Raw genomic sequence first — 20,413 nt, 5'->3', positions numbered from 1 at the left:
ACTATCAATTGGCTATCTGGAGAAGGAGAGACTCCATGTCATGTTCACTGATAAAAGGTTATTTACTTATTTTAATAAGTACGTTGCGGCAGTTTTTAAAAGAAGATTTAGATTGCTGGGTAGTAGTGGCACGCCTCCAAGTGGCAGGGATGTCAACTCATCCAATTAGGATCAATGGATAAAAAATCTCAAAGTTGATTCTCCTTGCATGAGGCTAAGTGGCCAGGATAGGAATTGTTTATTGTTGGGTTATTATTTATTTATTTATTAACAAAATTTGAATTCTAAAAGTTAGGAAAATCCCATTTTCTGACATTACCATGGATAGGCTATGGCCTCGGTAGCGGATTCGGCGAATGGAGGTTAAAATGGAAAATGTACTCCCATCTGAAAATTGGCTGGAGCGTGTCTAAAGAAGTTTCACTTCAAAAAAAGTGTGTATCACGTATACACGAAAGATGTTTTATGTAAAAACATCCTTGGCTTGGAAGAGGTTATGAAATCCAAGCCAACAGCCTAATTAGGAAGTATTATTGTAGCCATTTGTTGAATAGTATGATTGCAACAATACAAATATTTATCAACAATTTCTTTTTTCATCTTGCATTTTTATTACATTCCATTGTTAGGTGCCACTATAGATCAAAAACAGTTCACAAATCTCTACCATCCAAAAATTTGTCTAGTTTGGCCTTGAATTTATTCAACCCATCCACTTACACAACAACAGATGGAAGCCTGTTCCAACAATCAACCACCCGCTGGCTGAAAGAAAACTTCTGCACATTTATCCTGCAACCATCCTTCCTCAACTTAAATTTATTCCCCCTCATGTGTAGTCTCAGCAAGTGAAGTGTCCTGGCAGCATGTCTACACTGCTCAGAGAATTTCATGTCTGACTGCACAATCACGCCCCAGGTCTTTTTCGTTCTCCACTACCGTGAGTATAGTACCACAGTTGAAAGTTACTCTGGGGTTACTGCTACCCATGTGCAGTACCTTGCATTTGTCAATGTTAAACTTCAACTGCCATTTCTCAGCCCATTGACCCAATTTTCTTGGATCTTGTTGCAGTAGCTCACCCTGATGACTGTCATTAACCACCCTGTCAACCTTTGTATCATCTGCAAACTTAGACATAAGTCTGTATACCTTCATCAATATCATTGATAAATATTGAAAACAATAGATCTAGCACTGAAACCTGGGGAACTCCACTAATAACATTAGTCCGTGAGGGTCAGTGCCCATTGATAACCACTGTCTTCTTCCATTTAACCAACCTTTCAATCATTGCATTGAAGTATTCCATAATACCAGCTATTGATGACGTACAATCAAGAAGAATATTGCCTAAAACATGATCTGGATAAAGCATCGATTCAGTGATTACATCTCGAACGTTATCCAATTTTAATAATGTTGTAAATTTTGGATTCATCTCTTCTATCATTGAGTGCACATTGTCAACATGAGATGATTTTGCTCCTGTCACATTTAACCAACCCTTTATCCATAGCAGTAAGTTGCCCTTAATGCCAAATTGCTCCAGTTTGTACAGCAAGATTTTACATGCAACAGTATCAAAACATTCCTGAAATCCAAGTATATGATGTCAAAATTATTTTTTGAATCCAGTTCCTTGGTCACTACATCATAGTACATACATAGTACACTACATCATAGTACATACATAGTAACCTATTAGACTGGCTAGACAAGACAGCCCACTTGACAAATCTGTGCTGTGATTGCAGTATAATTGCATGCCTGTCCAAATGGTTCTGCATTACTTCTTTAACCAGTGGTTCCATTATTTTCCCCAGAACAAATAATGAGTTAACATGTCGCCATTTGAACCCCCCTCTATGAATTGGGGATATATTAGCACTTCTCCAGCCCGAAGGGACCTCCCCTGAATCCAAGGGATGCTCTAGTAATTATGGCTAAAGGTTTACTTACTTCCTTTGCTACCTCCCAAATATTGATAAATAAAGTATTGATAAATAAAGCATAAATTAATATAATTGGATACATTCCATCCACCCCAAGTGCCTTTTTTATGTCCATCCTCAACAATTTCTCCTCCACTTTCCTTTCAATTATCACAAAGTAATTTAACTCCTCATTAGAGTTTGATAAACTTCTGGCATCTCCTTCCTGAAAGAATTCCTCATGTGTGAATGAAGATGCAAAATACCTATTCAATTTGTCCACAACTTGAGTAAGGTCATCAACAGTTAGCCCATAGACATCATGGCCCAATGTGATTCAACCCCTTCCTTCTACTGTTAATATAAGCATAGATATCTTGCTGTTTTTCTTTGCATTATTTGCCAGACATTATGTGCTGTACAATCTAACCACCTTTGTGACTTGATTGCAGACTAATTTATATCTACCATAGGCTTCTGTATCACCTCATAATTTATATGGATCCCATGCACTTTTCTTCTCTGCCACATGTCTCAATAGTTCATCTGGCATCCATTTAGATCCTAGCTTTGAACAGAATTTCTTTGTTGGTATAAAAAGCCTAGTAGCTTCTTTGATTACTTCCCTGAATACTTCCCATTTAGAATTTGCTATTAGTAACATCATTAGTTTGACCCACTGCACACAAGTTAAAAATTGTCTGAGACCTCTGTAGTCACTCTTACGAAAGCCTTTCCCTTTATCCTTGACAGTAGTTGTCTTCAATTAAATTCCACATTAGTACACTGTGATCGTTGCCACCCAGTGGGTCTTTTACCTGCAGATTCTTAATGCATGAAGAATCACTGCTAATAACCAGATAAAGAGTAATGCTTCCTCTTGTTGCCTCTCCAAGATGCTGCTATAAAAAACAGTCATCCAAGAAATCCACAAAAGTCTTGCTAGCATGTGAGTGACCAACCCACAAATTCCAGTCAACGTCTGGAAAGTTAAAATCCGTCATTATGAGACATTCTGATTTGCTGGCCCACTCTCTTTCCCTGTATAGCTGTTTGGTATACTCAGCACAGTCATTAGGCCTATAACACACTTCTACTCTCAATTTTGTTTCCCAGTGCTTATATCAAAACAAACTGACTCAACAATGCACTCGTCAACTAAGTCAACTGGATGCATTGCTTTAGATTTAATATTCTTCTTAACTAAAAGCATAACCCCTCCACTTCTCCTCTCTGTCCTTCCTGTATACATTGTACTCCCCATATTCAAATTCAGCATCACTTATGTCTGAGTGATACCACGTCTCCGCTGTTCCTACAATGTCTGCATTCGACAACTTAATCAGTACTTTAAATTCATCAAATTTACAATACTCCTAGCATTAGTATACATGCACATGTTCTTACTCTTAGTTACCCTAACACAGCCCATGTATTCATTCGTTCCATGATGGCCCACAGCAGGGCCTGAAATCCCAGACACCTTGCTTTCCAGGGTGCTGCATGTACCAATAGAGGCAATGCAAGAATCACTTTTACCTCTGCCTGCGGCTCTAGTTAAACTAGAGAAAGATGAAAGATTAAACTAGAGAAAGATGAAATGTCAAAAAACTTTTAAAATAAAATTAAAATGTTGTGTTCAATTTCACTTACAGTAATAATATGCTTAAAAATACTTGAAATTTATAAGGACATAATTAATGATAATTGCCGATATTTGAGTCACCTATGCATGTCACAGTGACATGCATCAGTGGTCTGCTCCACTAACATAAAATAAACCATAAGGATAGACATACTTATGAAAAGACTTGCTTCTGTAGAATTTTCAGGAAGGAGATGACTGCTCTGTTGAAAAACAGATCCAGCCAGGCAAGCAAGAGAAATGGACAGTTATTTACTCTGAAAACTGTATGAATTTCTAAAAATGATGTTTCCATTTTCATTAATAGTAATAACATACTTTATTCATCTTTGATTCTACATAATTATAACAAAAATGTATGTATATATTAAAAAGAACTCTTACCCATTCTGACAACAGGACAGCATTTCTTGCATTCTTGTTTACATCGTTTTGGCTTACATTTGTCATTGTTAACTATAGCAATACGAGTTAATTTGTCTTGTGTAGCCATGTTATATGTACTACTCCAGTGGGTTTCCCCTTTGCAACCTATTAAATAATGAAAAAAATTTGCCTACATATATTAGAATTAGTGTTTATATTTAACTGTTATATATATTCCTATTCTCATTTAGGATGGAATATTAACTATGAAAATATTTTCCAATAAAAAAATTCTCAATGAAGAGATTAAAGAAAAAGTTGCAATTGTTAGTGAGGCAATCAGCAAAATCATTAGCCACTGAAGTTAATGCTACATATCCCCCCCCCCTCAATTCTACTTTGAACTCCAGCCTATTGACCAGTTTTGGTCTAATTATTATTTGATCTATTTATGAAATCCAGCTTTTGGCTTTATACTAGGTCAGCTATTTGTTGCTAGATCTAGTGTTTATCTATGATGAATGTACACTTTTCTTTTCAATAATTTTGTAATCAAGTTACAATGTTTATTTTATTTAAATTTTTTTTCTTGAGAATGTAACAGTTCATATTTTAAGAACAGTGGCTCAAACAAGAAAAAAAAAAAAACTTTTCTTTCTTTTTATTGCTACCTATACATCTTTAGATCCATCTGCTGTTTCTCCTTCGCAATCTCTGGTTGGTTGTTCACAGACTTTGCTGTTCATCACCACAATCATTGTCTCAAATAATTAAACTTCTAATTATACTAATCGTACTGCATTCCATTCAATTCCTAAGCTCTTAAAAGAGAAAGAAGACAAAAAAACAATATACATTTTGAATCCTATATAATCATTCCAAGGACTTCATTAAAGCCCTGCAATATAAGCTTTCTCAATTTCATATCAGAAATTGTTTTCTTTTCAATTATAACAAAGAATGCTAGTATTATAATTCATTAATCTATTACTATTATGCAAAAACTTATGGGTGGAGGTCATTTTGATCCTAATCAAAGAGTTTTTAATAGAGAAACTAAAAATACGTTTCTTGAAAGGTACTGTGAGATACAACTGAGCAAATAGAGTGATTTTGGAGACAAAATAGATCTAAAAAGTGGGGAGGGGTGTTAAACATATTCCCTTCCATGTAAATTTTATGATAACTAGTACAGAAAGGCAGTATCATATATGTACTGAATGCTAAACCAAGGTCCACAACTTCTTTTAAAAAAAAAAATAATACCAATAAATCCTGTTGGGTTTTATGTGCCAAAACCAGATCATGGAAAAGATTTAAAATATTTCAGTGACCTAAAATATTAGGTCACTATGTCAAATGGTATAATGATAAATGTATAGCATCAGTGTAGAGATATATTTTTTAAAAAAGACTAAGAACGTGTAAAGACTTTAAATAATTAAAAATTATGACTGACACATGATCATTGTCAGATAAAATCAGTGTATAAGGCTCAGTCAGGTCACTAAAAGTGGTAAAATATAAAGCACATTTGTGTCTATCATGTGGACTTAGTTAAAATATGCTGAATGGTTAAAACATTTCCACAATTCTCACACATAGGAGTCATCTGCCCTCAGCAGGAACAAAAATCCTGTTACTAGCTAACAATTTTGAACTAATTTTTAGCTGTTTCAAGTTTCACATTTATATTCCCAACTCACACTTAAAATGTTAAATCAAATATATATTATATTTGATAATACACTAAAACTAAAGTGAAAAATCAGCACAAGATGCGTAAGGGGGTTAGGTAACCTAAAGCAGATTACTTCTCGAAATCTGCTTTAGCATGCATATAAATGCCAAGTACCACATTTGGATAGCAATAACAGCATATTAACGTATAACTGGGTGATACCACACTTGTGGCAGTAAAGAATGAAAATGACCAAGTAGTAATTGTACAGTCTAACATAAGTTCTATGAACAGTGCAGATGGGCTGCTAGGACAGTACATGGGATTCTGTCAATGATATAGACAGGAATTTTTCCAGAAGAGGCAAAGAGGTCATTATCCCACTGTGTAAGAAAATGGTTAGGATGCATCTTGAGTACTGATATAGATCTGATAAACGGGTACAGAAAAGATTAGTCAGGGGCACAAAAGGGTATACTTACCAATAAAGACTCTAGTTCTCTAAACTACAGTATCTGGAAACTAGGCACCTGCAAGAAGACCTGACTGAAGTGTTTAAGGCTTTGAATGGGCTGAGTAAACTAAATGTTCATGGCATCTTTACTCTTTCTCAGAGAGCAACATAAGGAAAAATAAATTTAAACTGGAAAAGAGAGGTTGCAGGATAGATAAGCAGAAATTTGCTTTTAGCCAGACAGTAACTGACTGTTCTAATAAACTTCCACCTGGTGTAATGAAATGGATAATTCGAATGAAAGAGTAGACAAATTATTAGACAGGATGAGCAATTAAAATAGGTAATTTTTTTCTTTTTCATGGCTAACGATGGCTAATAGTGTATAAGCCTGCTTTCTTGTATCATTTAGCCACTAATAATAAATCTGCACAGTCCACAGTGCCTTACTGGCACGAAATCCTGTAGCTAATATTCTAAACCAGTGGTAAAAAAAAAAAAAAAAATTTATATACTCAGTACTTTCAAATGAAAAATAGTACTGACATATTGCATTATCTATACAGATAGTCCTTTATTTACAGCAAGGGTGCTTCCTTAGAAAGCATGACATAAAATATTTTTCCACTGAAATAATTTGTATAAGAAGAGGATGCATTCCTGTGGGATTCTATTTATTCATAATTTGATGTACTGTTGTTTTATTTTTACCATCTGTGCACAGTATCATAACAGAAAGTCATCAGAGACAAAATGCCACAAAAATAAACCTGGGCACCCTTTAACAGCTTCTTATTTATACAGATGGATCCTGTCAGTCAGATTTTGCAGTGGGTCATTCTTCTATGCCACTGACTGTACCAGAGTTCAGCTGACTTCAGTGGCAACAGCAAGCCTTAACTACATCAATCACACCCTGGTCAATCAACTGTTATCATGAAACTGCTTGGTGGCTAAAGCAATGCAAATGTTATCCGCTAGATTCGGCATGCCAAACTGGCAGCCTCCCCAAGTGTTGTCGACTTTTACAGGTTAAAATGGCTAAAGCTACACTGAGTGATCACTGAATTATTATCACCTACCTAATACTTCGTAGGTCCTCCTTTTGCCCTCAGCACAGCAGCTATCTGACATGGCATTGATTAAAAAGATGTCAGAAGCATTCGGGAGGTATGGCCAACCAAGCTGTGTGTAATGCGGTCAGCAATGCAGGTATGGAGGTGATTGGTGTATCCAGACACCTGATATGCCTTTTCATAGGGTCCCACAAGTACTCTATGGGATTGATATCGGCGGAGTTCGAAGACCAATCGATATGCTGGAAGTCAGAACTGTGTTCCTCAAACCATTCCTGCACAACACGTGCCGGAAGGCTCAGTGCATTGTCATCTTGGAAGACACTATCGCCATTCGGGTAAAAGTGGAACATAGCAGGATGTACACAGTCAGCAAGCAGTTGACAATAGCGGAGACCACTGATACATTGTTTCATATGCACCAGGGGTCCAAGTACCTGCCAGTGAAACATGCCCCACACCATACAACCGCCTCCACCAGCCTGCACTTTTGATACCACGCCTGATGGATCAAGAGCCTCATGCTGTTGACTTCAAATCTGTACATGACCATCCATGCTGTGGAGTAAATAATGTGTCTCATCCAACCAACACACCTTCTTCCAGTCTTCTAAAGTCCACCTTGCATGCTCTTTGCACCAGGCGAGTCCTTTACACCGATGAACCTTGGTTAGGAGAGGATGCCGTAGGGGTTGTCTGCTGGTATAGCCCATACATGCGAGCATGCGACACATGATGATGCCAGATATTGTTCCGGGTTGACCCATGTTGTATTGGATAGTCAACTCTTCAACAGTGCTGCACCTGTTCGCCTGTATGAGTCATCGGACCCAGCGCTCACCTCTAACATCAACCTTTCGCTGACCTTTGTAGTTTTGCTGTCAGGTTGTTGTTTGACCATTTTGACGCCAGTCCTGGTACACTTTAACAATGGCAGCTCTCGAACACCCCACCAGTTCAGCCGTTTGGGAAATTGAGGCACCAGCTCGTAGAGCACCCACAATCCATCCTTTATCAAAGTCCGATAAAGCCTTCTTTTTACCCATCACACTCGGAATTTTAGTATCTACTGAACCACTGATACCTTATCTATGCTACGTAGGTCAACTAACTCCGCATTCTCGTACCTCACGTGGTCAATGGGTCGCATTCAGTTTTTATAGGGCTAGTCATAATTCAGTGATCACTCAGTATATATGCAAATGTTAAATGGTGATACTTAAAGGCAATACACTAAAGTTTTAAATAAAATCTGTATACACATCATCATAAATGTTTATGGTCACAAGATTGCATATTTTTGTATAAGGTAAAATACGTGAAAATATTTAATTTCTTTTATTTACACCACTGATGCACTGGGCATGGCCACGAATGCCACTGTGTACATCCCCACCAGAATCATTTATGCAGATCACTAATCGCCAAGAACTGCATACACAGCCCACAAGTATTTCTGAATTTGATACTCTTGCACCAGGCAGATTTATAATTTGTCAATTATACATGTATGCGTATACCCGATATCTATACAAGTAATCCCCTCAGGTCCATAGGCATCATGTGTATGGTTTGTTTCAAGGTTTTCTTCACACAGTAAACCTCAATGGACAGGGGGAAAAAATCAAATATTCCCTTGGTGATGCTGCCTTATGGCACATTTTCTAATTCTGTCAGCATTCACACAAATTGCCTTCATAGGGGTTTGTAGTAAGTTAGGCATTTGATCTACATGTGTCACATTTCTCCATATCCAACCGTTATGCTGTCAGCAGGGAAAGACTCATCTATAATGAAATTATTCTTTTGAATGTAATTAATGAATCATTGTTTACTGTACACTGAGCTCATATATATCATCCCTTCTTTGTCCCCCCCACCTAAAGCTAATGCCATCACCTAATGCTATAATAGTTAATGGCACACCCTTTGAAATTTCTTGTAGCAAGGAAATATTTCATGTCAATCCATGGACTCTTATCTGGTCTCTGAATAACATAAATAAATTAGTGTCATTTGTGGTCACCAATAGACTGACTAACTTGTTTGAATACTGGGATAATTTTGCAATTGTTTTGCATAAATGACCAGACCAGAAAGATGAATTATGCAAAATTCACCATCATCTGTTCTTCATTCAAATCTTAGGTACCTACTTTGCTGAAATATATTTTTTTTTTTTTTTCATTCTCAATTACTTATGGACAATATGGACTTATTCACAAGATGTTTAGTGTCTTTGCTATGAACTGTAACCCAATCCAACAACCTCTCAAAATTAGTCATGACCTAATTTTGAATGACTGTTGGAGTGGGTTACAAAATTAGGTCAGTACATCATTGTTTTCTGTGGTTGACAGTCCAGTTCATTGTCCAGTCAACAAAAATGAATACAGATTTTGGGGGGGGGGGGGGTTATCTTCATGTATACAGAAATTTATAAAATATCCTTCATGTATTATGAATAGTACTAGTGAGTGAACTGTACATTTCTAATCCTTGTAGATAAAGTACGGTTTTTAGAACATATTTTTCAGGATGATACTGATTCTAAAAATAAGTTGCAATTTAAAACAGATTATTTTAAATTACAACCTAGATAAGAGAAATTATGGAAAAAAAAAGTATAATTAAAATATAATCACAATTTTAATATCATACCACAAGCACTTTGGTCAACATTGTTCTAAACTGTGTACAATAAAACAGAACATAATGACAGCATTTACTGACCCTTCCATTATCTATTATATATGAAAACAATTATCAAAAGCACTACTTTTACAAATTAATCTAATCTGTAATTATCTATATAGCTACCAATAATTTCAAAATATATGCAATGGAAATGCTGACAATAAAGTGCAAAAGCAAAATTTCCAAACAAGGCATATTTATACACAAACCTTACTCTTGTTCAATTTTTAACACTACAGAGAAACATCTCAAATTACAGTTTAGAATAACTTTTCACTTTGCTAAACATTTTAATTTACAAGAAATACTTAAAACTGCCCAACAAAGAGTAATTATCATATATGGTGACGAAGAATCTAATAAAAAAAACATTAAGCAAAAATTCTTAGACAATACTCATATTAAGTAGGTATTAGTTGACTAAATGGGTATGATTCTATCCTATTTAAAAGGATCTATAATACTCTAGCAAAACGGCAAAGAAATATCTGGATAGTCTGGACAGTCTCACCAACCACAAACCAAAAAATGCTGTCAAACCACAGGCAAACAAAGGACAGCAGAAACCACTGAGATGTCATTCAATATTAAATTTCATATCAACATTCAAGCTATTTATTAGATTAAATTATATTTTATTGGTCAAAGAAATATGTATATATTCAGAGCCGTGCCAACCCAAGTGCAAGTGGTGTACCACACCAGGGCGGCAATGACCAAGGGGCAGCAGAGACCAAGAGGCAGTAAAGACCAATGTTCTGTGACACTAAAAGAGACGGTAAAGACTAAGGCAACTAAAAGTTCAATGTATCAAAGAATGTGTTTTGTCATATTTTACATTAACAAATAATGAATTTTAAATTTAAAACTTTTTTTTTTTCAATATTTCTCAGATGTCTGATGGAAGGAAACAACTCTCTGGTTATGGATACAGAAAAAGGAAAAAAAAAAAAAAAATGAAAAGCGACCAAATACAACCTCAATGGTCCTTGAGGTTGTCACAGACATTCTCTCAGATAAGCCAGACAAGCTGTACTTGCTACCTGGGAGTCTAAAATACTGATGGAACTGATATTCGGGTGCCATTCAAGTCAAGTGGACCAATTTCAGCAAAGTCCGGATGGTCTGTTACAGCCAAATCCTCTGCTTGCACCTTCACGATTAGTAATCCTGGGTATAACCTCCATGCACAAGCGCACCGTGGGTGACCACCCAGGTATGAACCAACGTAACCAGGGGTCGAGGTGTAGCGCCCACACCACATAGAGGAATGCCACCCCTCTGTGCTACCAGGCAATACTAGGTAGTAGATGACTCTCATCAACCGGTGGAATGCCACCACTTTGCTTATTGGAGGCTTGAAGTGGTGGAACCCATGTTTAGTCTCCAGAGCTAAGTTCCGATCAACCCTTCCCCATCTCTTCCATCATGCAGTATGACTGATGACTTTTGAGGTTATGATGAACATCATGGAGAGATCCAATCTTCCTTACATTTTGAGGGTACAGCTCTAAAAAGGTGTTCGCAGGTGGGCTGCTAGTTAGCACACCGGACTGAACCTATTAGTAACTCTTTAGGAGGCTTCCTGATCAGCTAGTGCAGGCCTTAAGCAAACTTTTTTGCTGAAGGGCCACATTAGGAATTCAAAAAGAAGGCGTGCCATACGTAAAATACTATTTTTAGATATATATTATTTGTTATCGTGAAGAAGAAATATAACATAAAAAAACAACCAAGAATTTAATGAAATGAATGGAACTGTTTTACATCTTTTAACATTTTTTTAATTTCGGGCGTTAATTTTGTAGTTGAGATTCTTAAAACTGCTTATAAATGTTTATCAGTGATGCTCGATCGTAAAGAATTTTTATTTAGATTCATGATGGAAAATGTTTGTTTAGATTCATGATGGAAAATGTTTGTTTAGATTCATGATGGAATATGCTGCACAAGCCAAAAAAAAAAAAAATCCTTAGTTACCCTGAGAGAGAAAGAAAACAAGAGTCAAAAGTAGAAGGGAATCACCAAGAAAGAGAAGAATGATGATATCCAGCTCAGAACCCTGGGTGTGCCAAGCCCATACTCACCAGATGTGAGCCCCTGGGGTAATTTTTCGGGCAAAATCTTGAAGTTTGTCGAATTTGTCCGAATTAAGAGTATTGTAAAATTTGCAGATTTCCTCATGACGGTGCAATTCCCTTAAATCGGTATCACACTGCAGATCTATAATCTTGAGTTGTAGTTCACTCTGTGCAGTATCAATTTCTATTAAAAATGGGTCGTGCACTATTTCCAAACTTGTCTCAATTTTTCGGAAGTCGCCAAATCTTCGTGAAAAGTCGTCATTCAAAGCGTTGATAATTTCACAATATTTTTCAAATTTATTTTCTGGAATCTTCAGCAATTTCATGGTTGGAAAGTGGTCTACCTTGTTAATCAATAAATGTCGAAGGAACAACTGGAGTTTTAATTGAAATCCATCCAAACTTTTTATCATATCATGAGCGTATAAATTTTTTCCCTTGTAACACGGTGTTGAAAGTATTTAAGTGTGTCACGATGTCCAGAGTAAATGCAAAATCACAAATCCAGTTATTATCAGTTAATTCAGGAAAGTCCATAATATTCTTTAGTTTTAAAAATAGAATGATGTCATCTTTAAGATCCCATACTCACCGAAGAACTTTTCGTAAGCTAAGCCATTGTACTTGGATTCAATATCTTGAAGAAAATTAACGAACTGTCTGTGTTTCAGGCCCCTCGATCGTATTAAATTTACTAGTTTAATAATACAAGATGTGACATGTTCAACTTTTAACACATTTTTACATAATACTTGTTGATGTATAATACAATGAATTGTAATTAAATTATAATCAGGATAATTTTCACAAATTTTATCCTGAATTTTCTTTAACGCTCCAACATTTTTACCTGTCAAACTTGGTACTCTGTCAGTTGTTACGCTTACCATTTTGTTCCATTGTAAATTATATCTTGTTAAGCATTTTTCAACTTTTTCAAATATATCAGCTCCCGTTGTTTGGTCTTTAAGAGATTCCATTGAAAGAAGCTCTTCAATAATTTCAAAATTAGAGGTACATCCACGTATGAAAATTAATAACTGCACAGTATTCTTTTGGTTGTTACTTTCGTCGAGAGCTATCGAGTACCATGTTATGGATTCTAATACTGATAATAATTGCTCATTCAAATTTGTATCGATACATTCAATTCTTACTACGGTTCGCCGAGATAAACTTATATTCTCAAATTTGTGTTTAATGTCAGGACATATAATTCCATGCCGACCGGGCTAGCCGGGTGGGTAAAGTGCCTGCCTAGCAACCCAAAGGTAGCGGGTTCGAATCCCGCCTTGGGCTTGGATCAAAGTACTGCAAAAACCTTGGGAGGTGCATTATGGCCACAGAAGCCGATGAGCCAACAACTACCAAATAAAAAAAATAAAAAAATATATATATATAATTCCACAAGCTTCAGTCATACATTCTTTACTATAGTCTCCATCAGAAAAAGGCTTGTTGCTTTTTGCAATTATATGAGAAATAACAAAACTTGCCTCTACAGTAGCTTCTTGTTCCTTAGTTAGCCACGTAAACACATTTTGTTGATTAGATAAATTTTGAATCAATCCATCAGCAGTTTTCTTTCTCGCTTCCGGATTTAAATTGGCACCATATTCGGAATGTTTAGTAGTGAAATGTCTTTTAATATTGTACTCTTTCAGCACTGAGACACTCTCCCAGTAGATGAGACAAATAGTCTTGTTATTTATGTAAGCAAAAAAATATTTTGTGTTCCACTCTTCATTGAAGACACGATGCTCTTGTTGAATTTTTTGTTTTTTATTCATTTTTAAAAGGGCGTAAATATTATTTTTATCACTACTGGCACCAAGATGATAACACAAAAAAACTAACTGTGGGATGACCGTCAGAGAAAACAGATTGGAACTGCGGCCGATCAGCAGTCCTATCCTATTACTCCACCACCGCAGCAAAGCCGCTGTCATCATCACCGGTTGTTTGTTACCATAGTTTTGCGCAGTTAGTTTATGATCGCAAATTATACTGTTATAAAAGCTCACGTTGGCTCGCTCCAGTTCGCGCACAATTTCAAATTCTATCTCAATTTGAACAATACAGAGATGATAAAACAATTTACAAGTTGACAAATTCTATAATGTATTATATATACAAATGTATTTTTCAAAAAGGCATCGCAAAATGCATAAAATAAGTTAACTTTTTTTCGAAAATACAATTAAAGCTCGCGGGCCGCACAAAAATGTGTGGTGGGCCGCACGAGGCCCACAGGCCATAGTTTGCCTGGGCCTGAGCTAGTGTATAATCTTGCTACATCTACTCTGCCAGATAGTGACTGGAGGGAGTCCGAGTAGTGTGTAAGGGGGAAGGGGCATTGTCGAGGGTACGTTATGTCAAGGATCTGGGTATATTCTTAGCATATGTATGCCATATCCAAAAATTTCATTACTTCATAGAGCATGTCTCCCCCACATTTTCTTACTATTGAATATACCATGAATTGTCACACTAATAGAGTAAGCTTATCTGCGAAAAGATCTAAACCTCCCAAACACTTCCTAGTTCATTTCACAAATATACGTGGTCTCAATTCTAATCTCAACGACATCCATTTCCACTTGCAGTCAGCCAAACCCCATGTACTTTTTCTCACAGAATTTCAGTTATCAGTGGATTCAATTACTGCTCATCTCAATTGTCCAAATTATTTGCAGTATGATTCCTTTCGCCTCAAAAGTGGTTTTGTGCATATGTCCATTCTGATATTCCCTGTCAGAGACTTTGTAATTTGGAATCTTCTCTCTTCGATCTTCAATGGCTTAAAATCTCTCTACCTCATTGTGTCAAATTCACCTGTTGTCTCTAGCGTTCTCCCAAATCCACTAATCACTTGGAGCTCTTTGACTTCCTCTCTTTGCAACTTGACTTTCTCCAGTCCAACTTTCCTAACAGTGAGGTAATTTTCCTTGGTGATTTTAATGTTCACAACTCCAGCTGGCTTCCGTTTTCTAGTCACACCGACCCAGCTGGTCGAGATGCTGAGGCTTTTGCAATTACTAATGACCTTGCACAGGTTGTTCATTTACCAACAAGAATACCATACAATCCTAACCATACAGCCAACACACTTGATCTTTTTCACATAAAAACCCTTCTAAGTGCACAGTCGAAGTGAGTGGTCCTTTAGGCACCTCAGATCACAACTTGGTGATTGTCTCTTCTCCAATGGAGCCTTTATCTCATGGCTATTCCCAACCTCGTATTGTTTGGCATTACAAGAATGCAATATGGGATAACCTGCGAGATTTCTTTTTGTCTTTTCCTTGGTTGGATTACTGTTTCAAAACTTCTGATGTTAACGTTTGCTCAGATTGTGTCAGTGAAAGTATTCATGTAGGAATGAATCCTTTATTCCACACTCCATTTTAAAATCTCGTCCTTTATCTAAATCTTGGTTTTCCAGTAAATGTGCTAAGGCTGTTCAAGAGAAGAACGCTGCATATCATAATTGACTTTTTCTAATTCTTCAGTTTCATTTTCTGCCTACAACAAAGCTCGCAATAATTGTAAAGCAGTTATTAATCAGTCCAAACTAGATTTCAATTACACTAAGAGTAGAAAACTTGCTTCTTGCCCTAATGGTAGCCGAGCATTCTGGTCTCTTGCCAAAACAATTGGGTGCAACTTTAGGCCCGTCTCTGCTCCCACCTCTGTCAAAACCAGATGTTTCTGTTGTCACTTCAGCCAAGGATTAAGCTGACCTGCTAGCATCCCATTTTTCTTCCAACTCACATATTAATGATCTTAGTAAAACACCTCCCACCATTCCTAGCACACTCCATCCAATGCCTCCTGTGGTCTTCCGTCAAAAGATGTCAGAAGGATTTTGACAAATCTTGATGCTAAGAAAGCTCCAGGTGTCCTGATGGTATTTCTCCACTTGTTCTCAAAACCTGTGCTCCTGAACTTACTCCTGTTCTTTGCTGCCTTTTTTCACTTTCTTATTCCAAAGATGTTTTTCCTTCTGCTTGGAAATTTGCTCATATCCAGCCAGTTCCTAAAAAGGGTGACAAATCCCTCACATCAAAATGGATTCAGTTAGTGTCGATCCACTGGTGATATTCTGGCTTATGTTCCACTGGTGATATTCTGGCTTATGTTACTCATTTATGGATAAATTCAATGGAAAAGTTTGGTGAAACACAAGCAGTTGCTCTTGACATCTCAAAGGCTTCCGATCGTGTTTGGCATAAAGGTCTTCTAAACAAGCTTCCATCTTATGGTTTGCCAACTGTTTTTTTGTAATTGGTTATCCAGTTTTCTCTCTGATCGCTCACTGATGGTTGATGGCTTTCTGTTTTCTAACTTCTCCACTAATGCTGGTGTCCCCCATGGTTCAGTTCTTTCCCCCACTCTTTTCCTCTTGTATATTAATGACCTTCTTCCATTGACTGGAAATCCTATCCATAGTTTTGCTGATGATAGCACATTGCATTCCACTTTCCATTTTGAGAAACCTTGCCCTACTCAATCAGCTTCAACTTCTCGAATATCCACTACCAATTCCTTAAATGCTGATCTCCAGGTAATTCTCCAGTGGGACAAAGACAACTTAGTTGATTTCAATCCTTCTAAAACTCCGTCTTGTCTTATATCTCGCAAAAAAGGATTCTTCTGTTCCTATGCTTATCTTTGGTGACACTCTGATTTCTAGGCAAGATGATATATCTCTTTTGGGGATTACCCTGACTTCTAGTCTCTCTTGGCACAAGCACATTACAAATATTGCTTCCTCTGCATCTAAAAAACTTGGTTTTCTCTTTTGCTCTCAGCGTTACTTTCTTCCAAACAGCTGTTCGCTCTGTACAAATTGCAAATCGGCCCTACCATTAAATATTGTTCCCACATCTGGGGTGGTGCCCCCAAAATCTCTCTCAGACTTCTAGATTCCATTCAGAAGAGGGCAGTTAGGTTAATTAATGAATCCTCTCTAACAGAGTCTCTCCACTCGCTGCCTCATAGATGTACTGTTTCTGCTGCATGCATTTTCTACAGATACTTCCATGGGTACTGTTCTTCTGAATTGGCTTCTATAATTCCTGCTCTTTCTTTCAAAACAGTCCAAACACGTGCCGCCAACATCCATTTACTGTCCAACTTCAAACTGACAGAACCAACTTTTCATCTTCCTTGTTTATTCATTTAACTGCCATTTTCTGGAACGACCTTCCTTTATACATATTTCCTGAAAAAATTACAGTCTAATGTCAACAAATATCTTCTTTTGTCTTCTCAACCTCCAATCCAAGCAGTACTAAGTACTATAGGTTCCGATACCTCTCGTGTTTGGGGTTTTCATAAAAAAAATAAAATAAATAAAAAAAGCAACAAGTTCGATTACCAGGTTTCTGGACATCAAGCCACAGCTAGGTCCATCAACTTCAATTTCCTCTAGCTTTACTATTGATGAAGAAACTGAAACAAGTGAATTATCACCTGTCCAAGATGTTGACATTCCAATTCAGCAAGAAACACTAAGCACAAGTAAAGGAAATTCGGATGAAGAGGAAAGTGAAGATCACAATAGTATTATGCAAGATCAACTAATTTCACCTAGTGATCCCAGTAAATGGCCACAAATTTTAAATAATAAAATAAGAATGATGTTAGCTGAAAACAAACCAGAACAATTAAAAAAAAATTGATTTTCCCAAAGATAAAAATAGAAGAAACTTTTCTATTGAATATTACACTAAAAAATTACAAAACGGTGAATCACTTTCACATAATTGGTTGCTGTATTCGATTTCGCAAAATGCTGTCTGTCTTTTGTTACAATTGTAAATTATTTTTAAATAGTAATGTTTCAGTTCCACTTGTAAACGGTGGATTCAAAGATTGGCAACGTTTAACAAGACATTTAAATATTCACGAAAAAAGCAATGTGAATGCTATATGCACTAACTTGTCTAAACACACTTTATTGTGTGCAGCCAAAGCAAAATACAGGCATACCTCGAATAACGAATAGGATGCGTTCCACGAAATTACTTCGCTAAGCGAAACTTCGTTTTCAGAGGTAAAAATACTATGGCCAGAATAGGGATACGTTCCTACGTAAAGAAAATGAAAAGCTTTTTTTTCGAACAAAGAAAAGTTTTATTAAATAAACAGTCAACTTACAATCAAAGTGAAATCATATTTTAAAATATGAGTCTAAAGTTGATTGTTTATGCTCTTTTTCTCTTTCATTTAACAATTGCCTATACGGAGTTATTGCATTTAACACTGATCACTTAACAATAACACTTCTTCCTAAATCAGGATCATTTTCACTAAAAAAATTTAAAACGTTTTCAATGTCATTTAAGCACCTTTTTAAATCTTTGGTTGTTAACACTTTTTTCGGCAGGAACTTCTTTAACTTCGTCTTCGTTGCTAACAAGGTTTTCTAAATCTTCCACTGAAAAACCATCATCTTCTGCATTCAATAAATTTCTAACATCCTCTTCATCGACATTTTCGAAACCTATTGATTGAGCCATCTGGATAACTTCATTTCTAATTTCTTGGATGTTATTTTCTTCTTCTATTACAACTTCTGGCCATATTTTGCGTCAAACTCCATTTAAGCATTTCTTAGTGACTTCTTTCCAAGAACTATCAATGTTTTCAATTGCGTTTTTAATGGTGTAGTTTTTCCAAAAAGTTTTAACTGTCATTTCCTCTTTATCCTCTAGTTCAGTTAAACTGCTTAATGTTCGACGCAGATAATAAGCTTTAAATGATGCTGTTACTCCCTGATCCAATGGTTGAATCAGGGAAGTTGTGTTTGCTGGAAGAAACACAACTTTGACAGGAATGCATGTGTCCAACATGTTAAGATCAGTAGGATGTCCCGGAGCATTGTCTAACAACAAAAGAGCTTTTTCTTCAAAGTTGTTTTTTTTGACAATACCGCTTTACTTCAGGACAAAAGTGGTTAACAAACCAATCAGTAAATAACTCCTTGGTAACCCACGCTTTTCTATTTGCTTTCCATATTACAGGTAAATTCATTTTTATGTTACCTTTTAACGCCCTCGGATTTTCTGAATGGTAAACTAATAACAATTTTAATTTATAATCGCCAGAGGCATTTGATCCAAAGAGTAACGTTAAACGGTCTTTGGCTGCTTTGAACCCAGCAGCTGATTTTTATTCAATAGAAATGAAGCTTTTTGTTGGCAGCCGTTTCCAGAACAAACCGCTTTCGTCAACATTGAACACCAAATTTGGAAAATTTTCACATTCAATTATTTCCTTTAGTTTTTCTGGAAACTTATTTGCAGCTTCTCCTGTTAATTTTACACTATGAATCCTGGCCCGTTTTTTAAATTTCTCGAACCAACCACGAGAAGCCCCAAAGGTTTCCATAATTTCTTCAGTTTGTTTACATTTCAGGTGATTAAACTGAAATATTTTTTTTATGTTAAATGGGGCTTGAAATTGCCGACTTCGTTATATTGAAGCTTCGTTATTAGAGGTAACGTTAACCGAGGTATGACTGTAAATGTATTTTTGTTTTTTTATTTTATTATTAACATATTTACTTCATGTATCATAATATATGTTATTTTGTGTTTAAAAAATAAAATTATATATTATTTTGGTATTTTTAAAAATTCCCAAAAAAAAAAAAAAATTGATATAAGAAAAATGACTGGGGGGGGGCAGCAATAAGAAGTTTGCACCATGGTGGCTATATAGCCTGGCCCAGCCCTGTATATATTTTTAATTATGTATACTGTTGTAACACATCTCAAATTTCTTTTAATTTCATTAACTGTTACGGGCATGTGGCAACTTCACATAAAATAAAATAAAAAAAAAAAATTCTGCTTATATCCCAGGATGACACCATGGTAATAGGAGTTCACAAGATAGAATACAAGAAAAAGTATCATATTTAACAGTCGTAAAGAGTTGAACCATGGTAACTCAAAGCGCATGTACTTATATGTTCCTTTACGTATTGCAATAAAGAGATGAGATTAATTATGCTACACAGTTTATATAATAAAATATATATTGCAATGACTACTAATGATCAATACTTTCACCAATACAATGTATAGTTTCTTTTATAAAAGATATACTACATCAGAACTTTAATTTTTATATTTTTTGCAGTTTCAGCATATTCACAATCCAAACTTTTGTCTCAAAACAGGCCTGTACAACCCTAACTGCCCAATGATCACGCATGAAAATGAAATTTTTGAAGGCTATGTATGATGGAAAATAAAAATATTAAATTTTGTTATAACAACAAGGTGTATTTAACAAGAAACTTGCTTGTCTTTAGGCAAGCAAACTTCAAGTACATTGTTGTAAAAAAAATTCAGTTATCAACATCTAAAACAATTTTTGTTTTAGATGTTGATAACTGCTATAACAAATTTCATTTATCAATATCTATTACTTTTGTCTAACTGTTATTATTGGTTTTACA

The 20,413-nt window shown here is 35.9% G+C and overlaps 2 protein-coding genes across 3 annotated transcripts in view; one reads left to right on the top strand and one right to left on the bottom strand.

Annotated features, from left to right (window-relative positions):
* pix (ATP-binding cassette sub-family E member 1 pix) overlaps nt 1–20,413 on the bottom strand; it is a 120,904-nt gene that overhangs the window by 88,689 nt on the left and 11,802 nt on the right. For both annotated transcript variants that reach the window (XM_090383954.1, XM_090383955.1), the window contains exon 2: nt 3,964–4,110. In XM_090383954.1, the coding sequence (XP_090240080.1) occupies nt 3,964–4,072 (109 nt within the window). In that variant the 5' untranslated portion in view covers nt 4,073–4,110. The remainder of the gene's footprint in view (nt 1–3,963; nt 4,111–20,413) is intronic.
* LOC150079624 (polyprenol dehydrogenase-like) overlaps nt 4,941–20,413 on the top strand; it is a 96,788-nt gene continuing 81,315 nt past the window's right edge. Inside the window, exons 1-2 of the mRNA XM_090383143.1 lie at nt 4,941–5,023; nt 17,324–17,544. Of these exons, the coding sequence (XP_090239269.1) occupies nt 4,941–5,023; nt 17,324–17,544 (304 nt within the window). The remainder of the gene's footprint in view (nt 5,024–17,323; nt 17,545–20,413) is intronic.

The sequence above is a fragment of the Mastigoproctus giganteus genome, chromosome 10 (assembly GCF_048544385.1).
Source record: "Mastigoproctus giganteus isolate SK-2022 chromosome 10, ASM4854438v1, whole genome shotgun sequence".
Taxonomy (NCBI): domain Eukaryota; kingdom Metazoa; phylum Arthropoda; class Arachnida; order Uropygi; family Thelyphonidae; genus Mastigoproctus; species Mastigoproctus giganteus.
The sequence above is the reverse complement of the archived record's forward strand: the minus strand, read 5'-3'. Positions and strand labels throughout refer to the sequence as shown.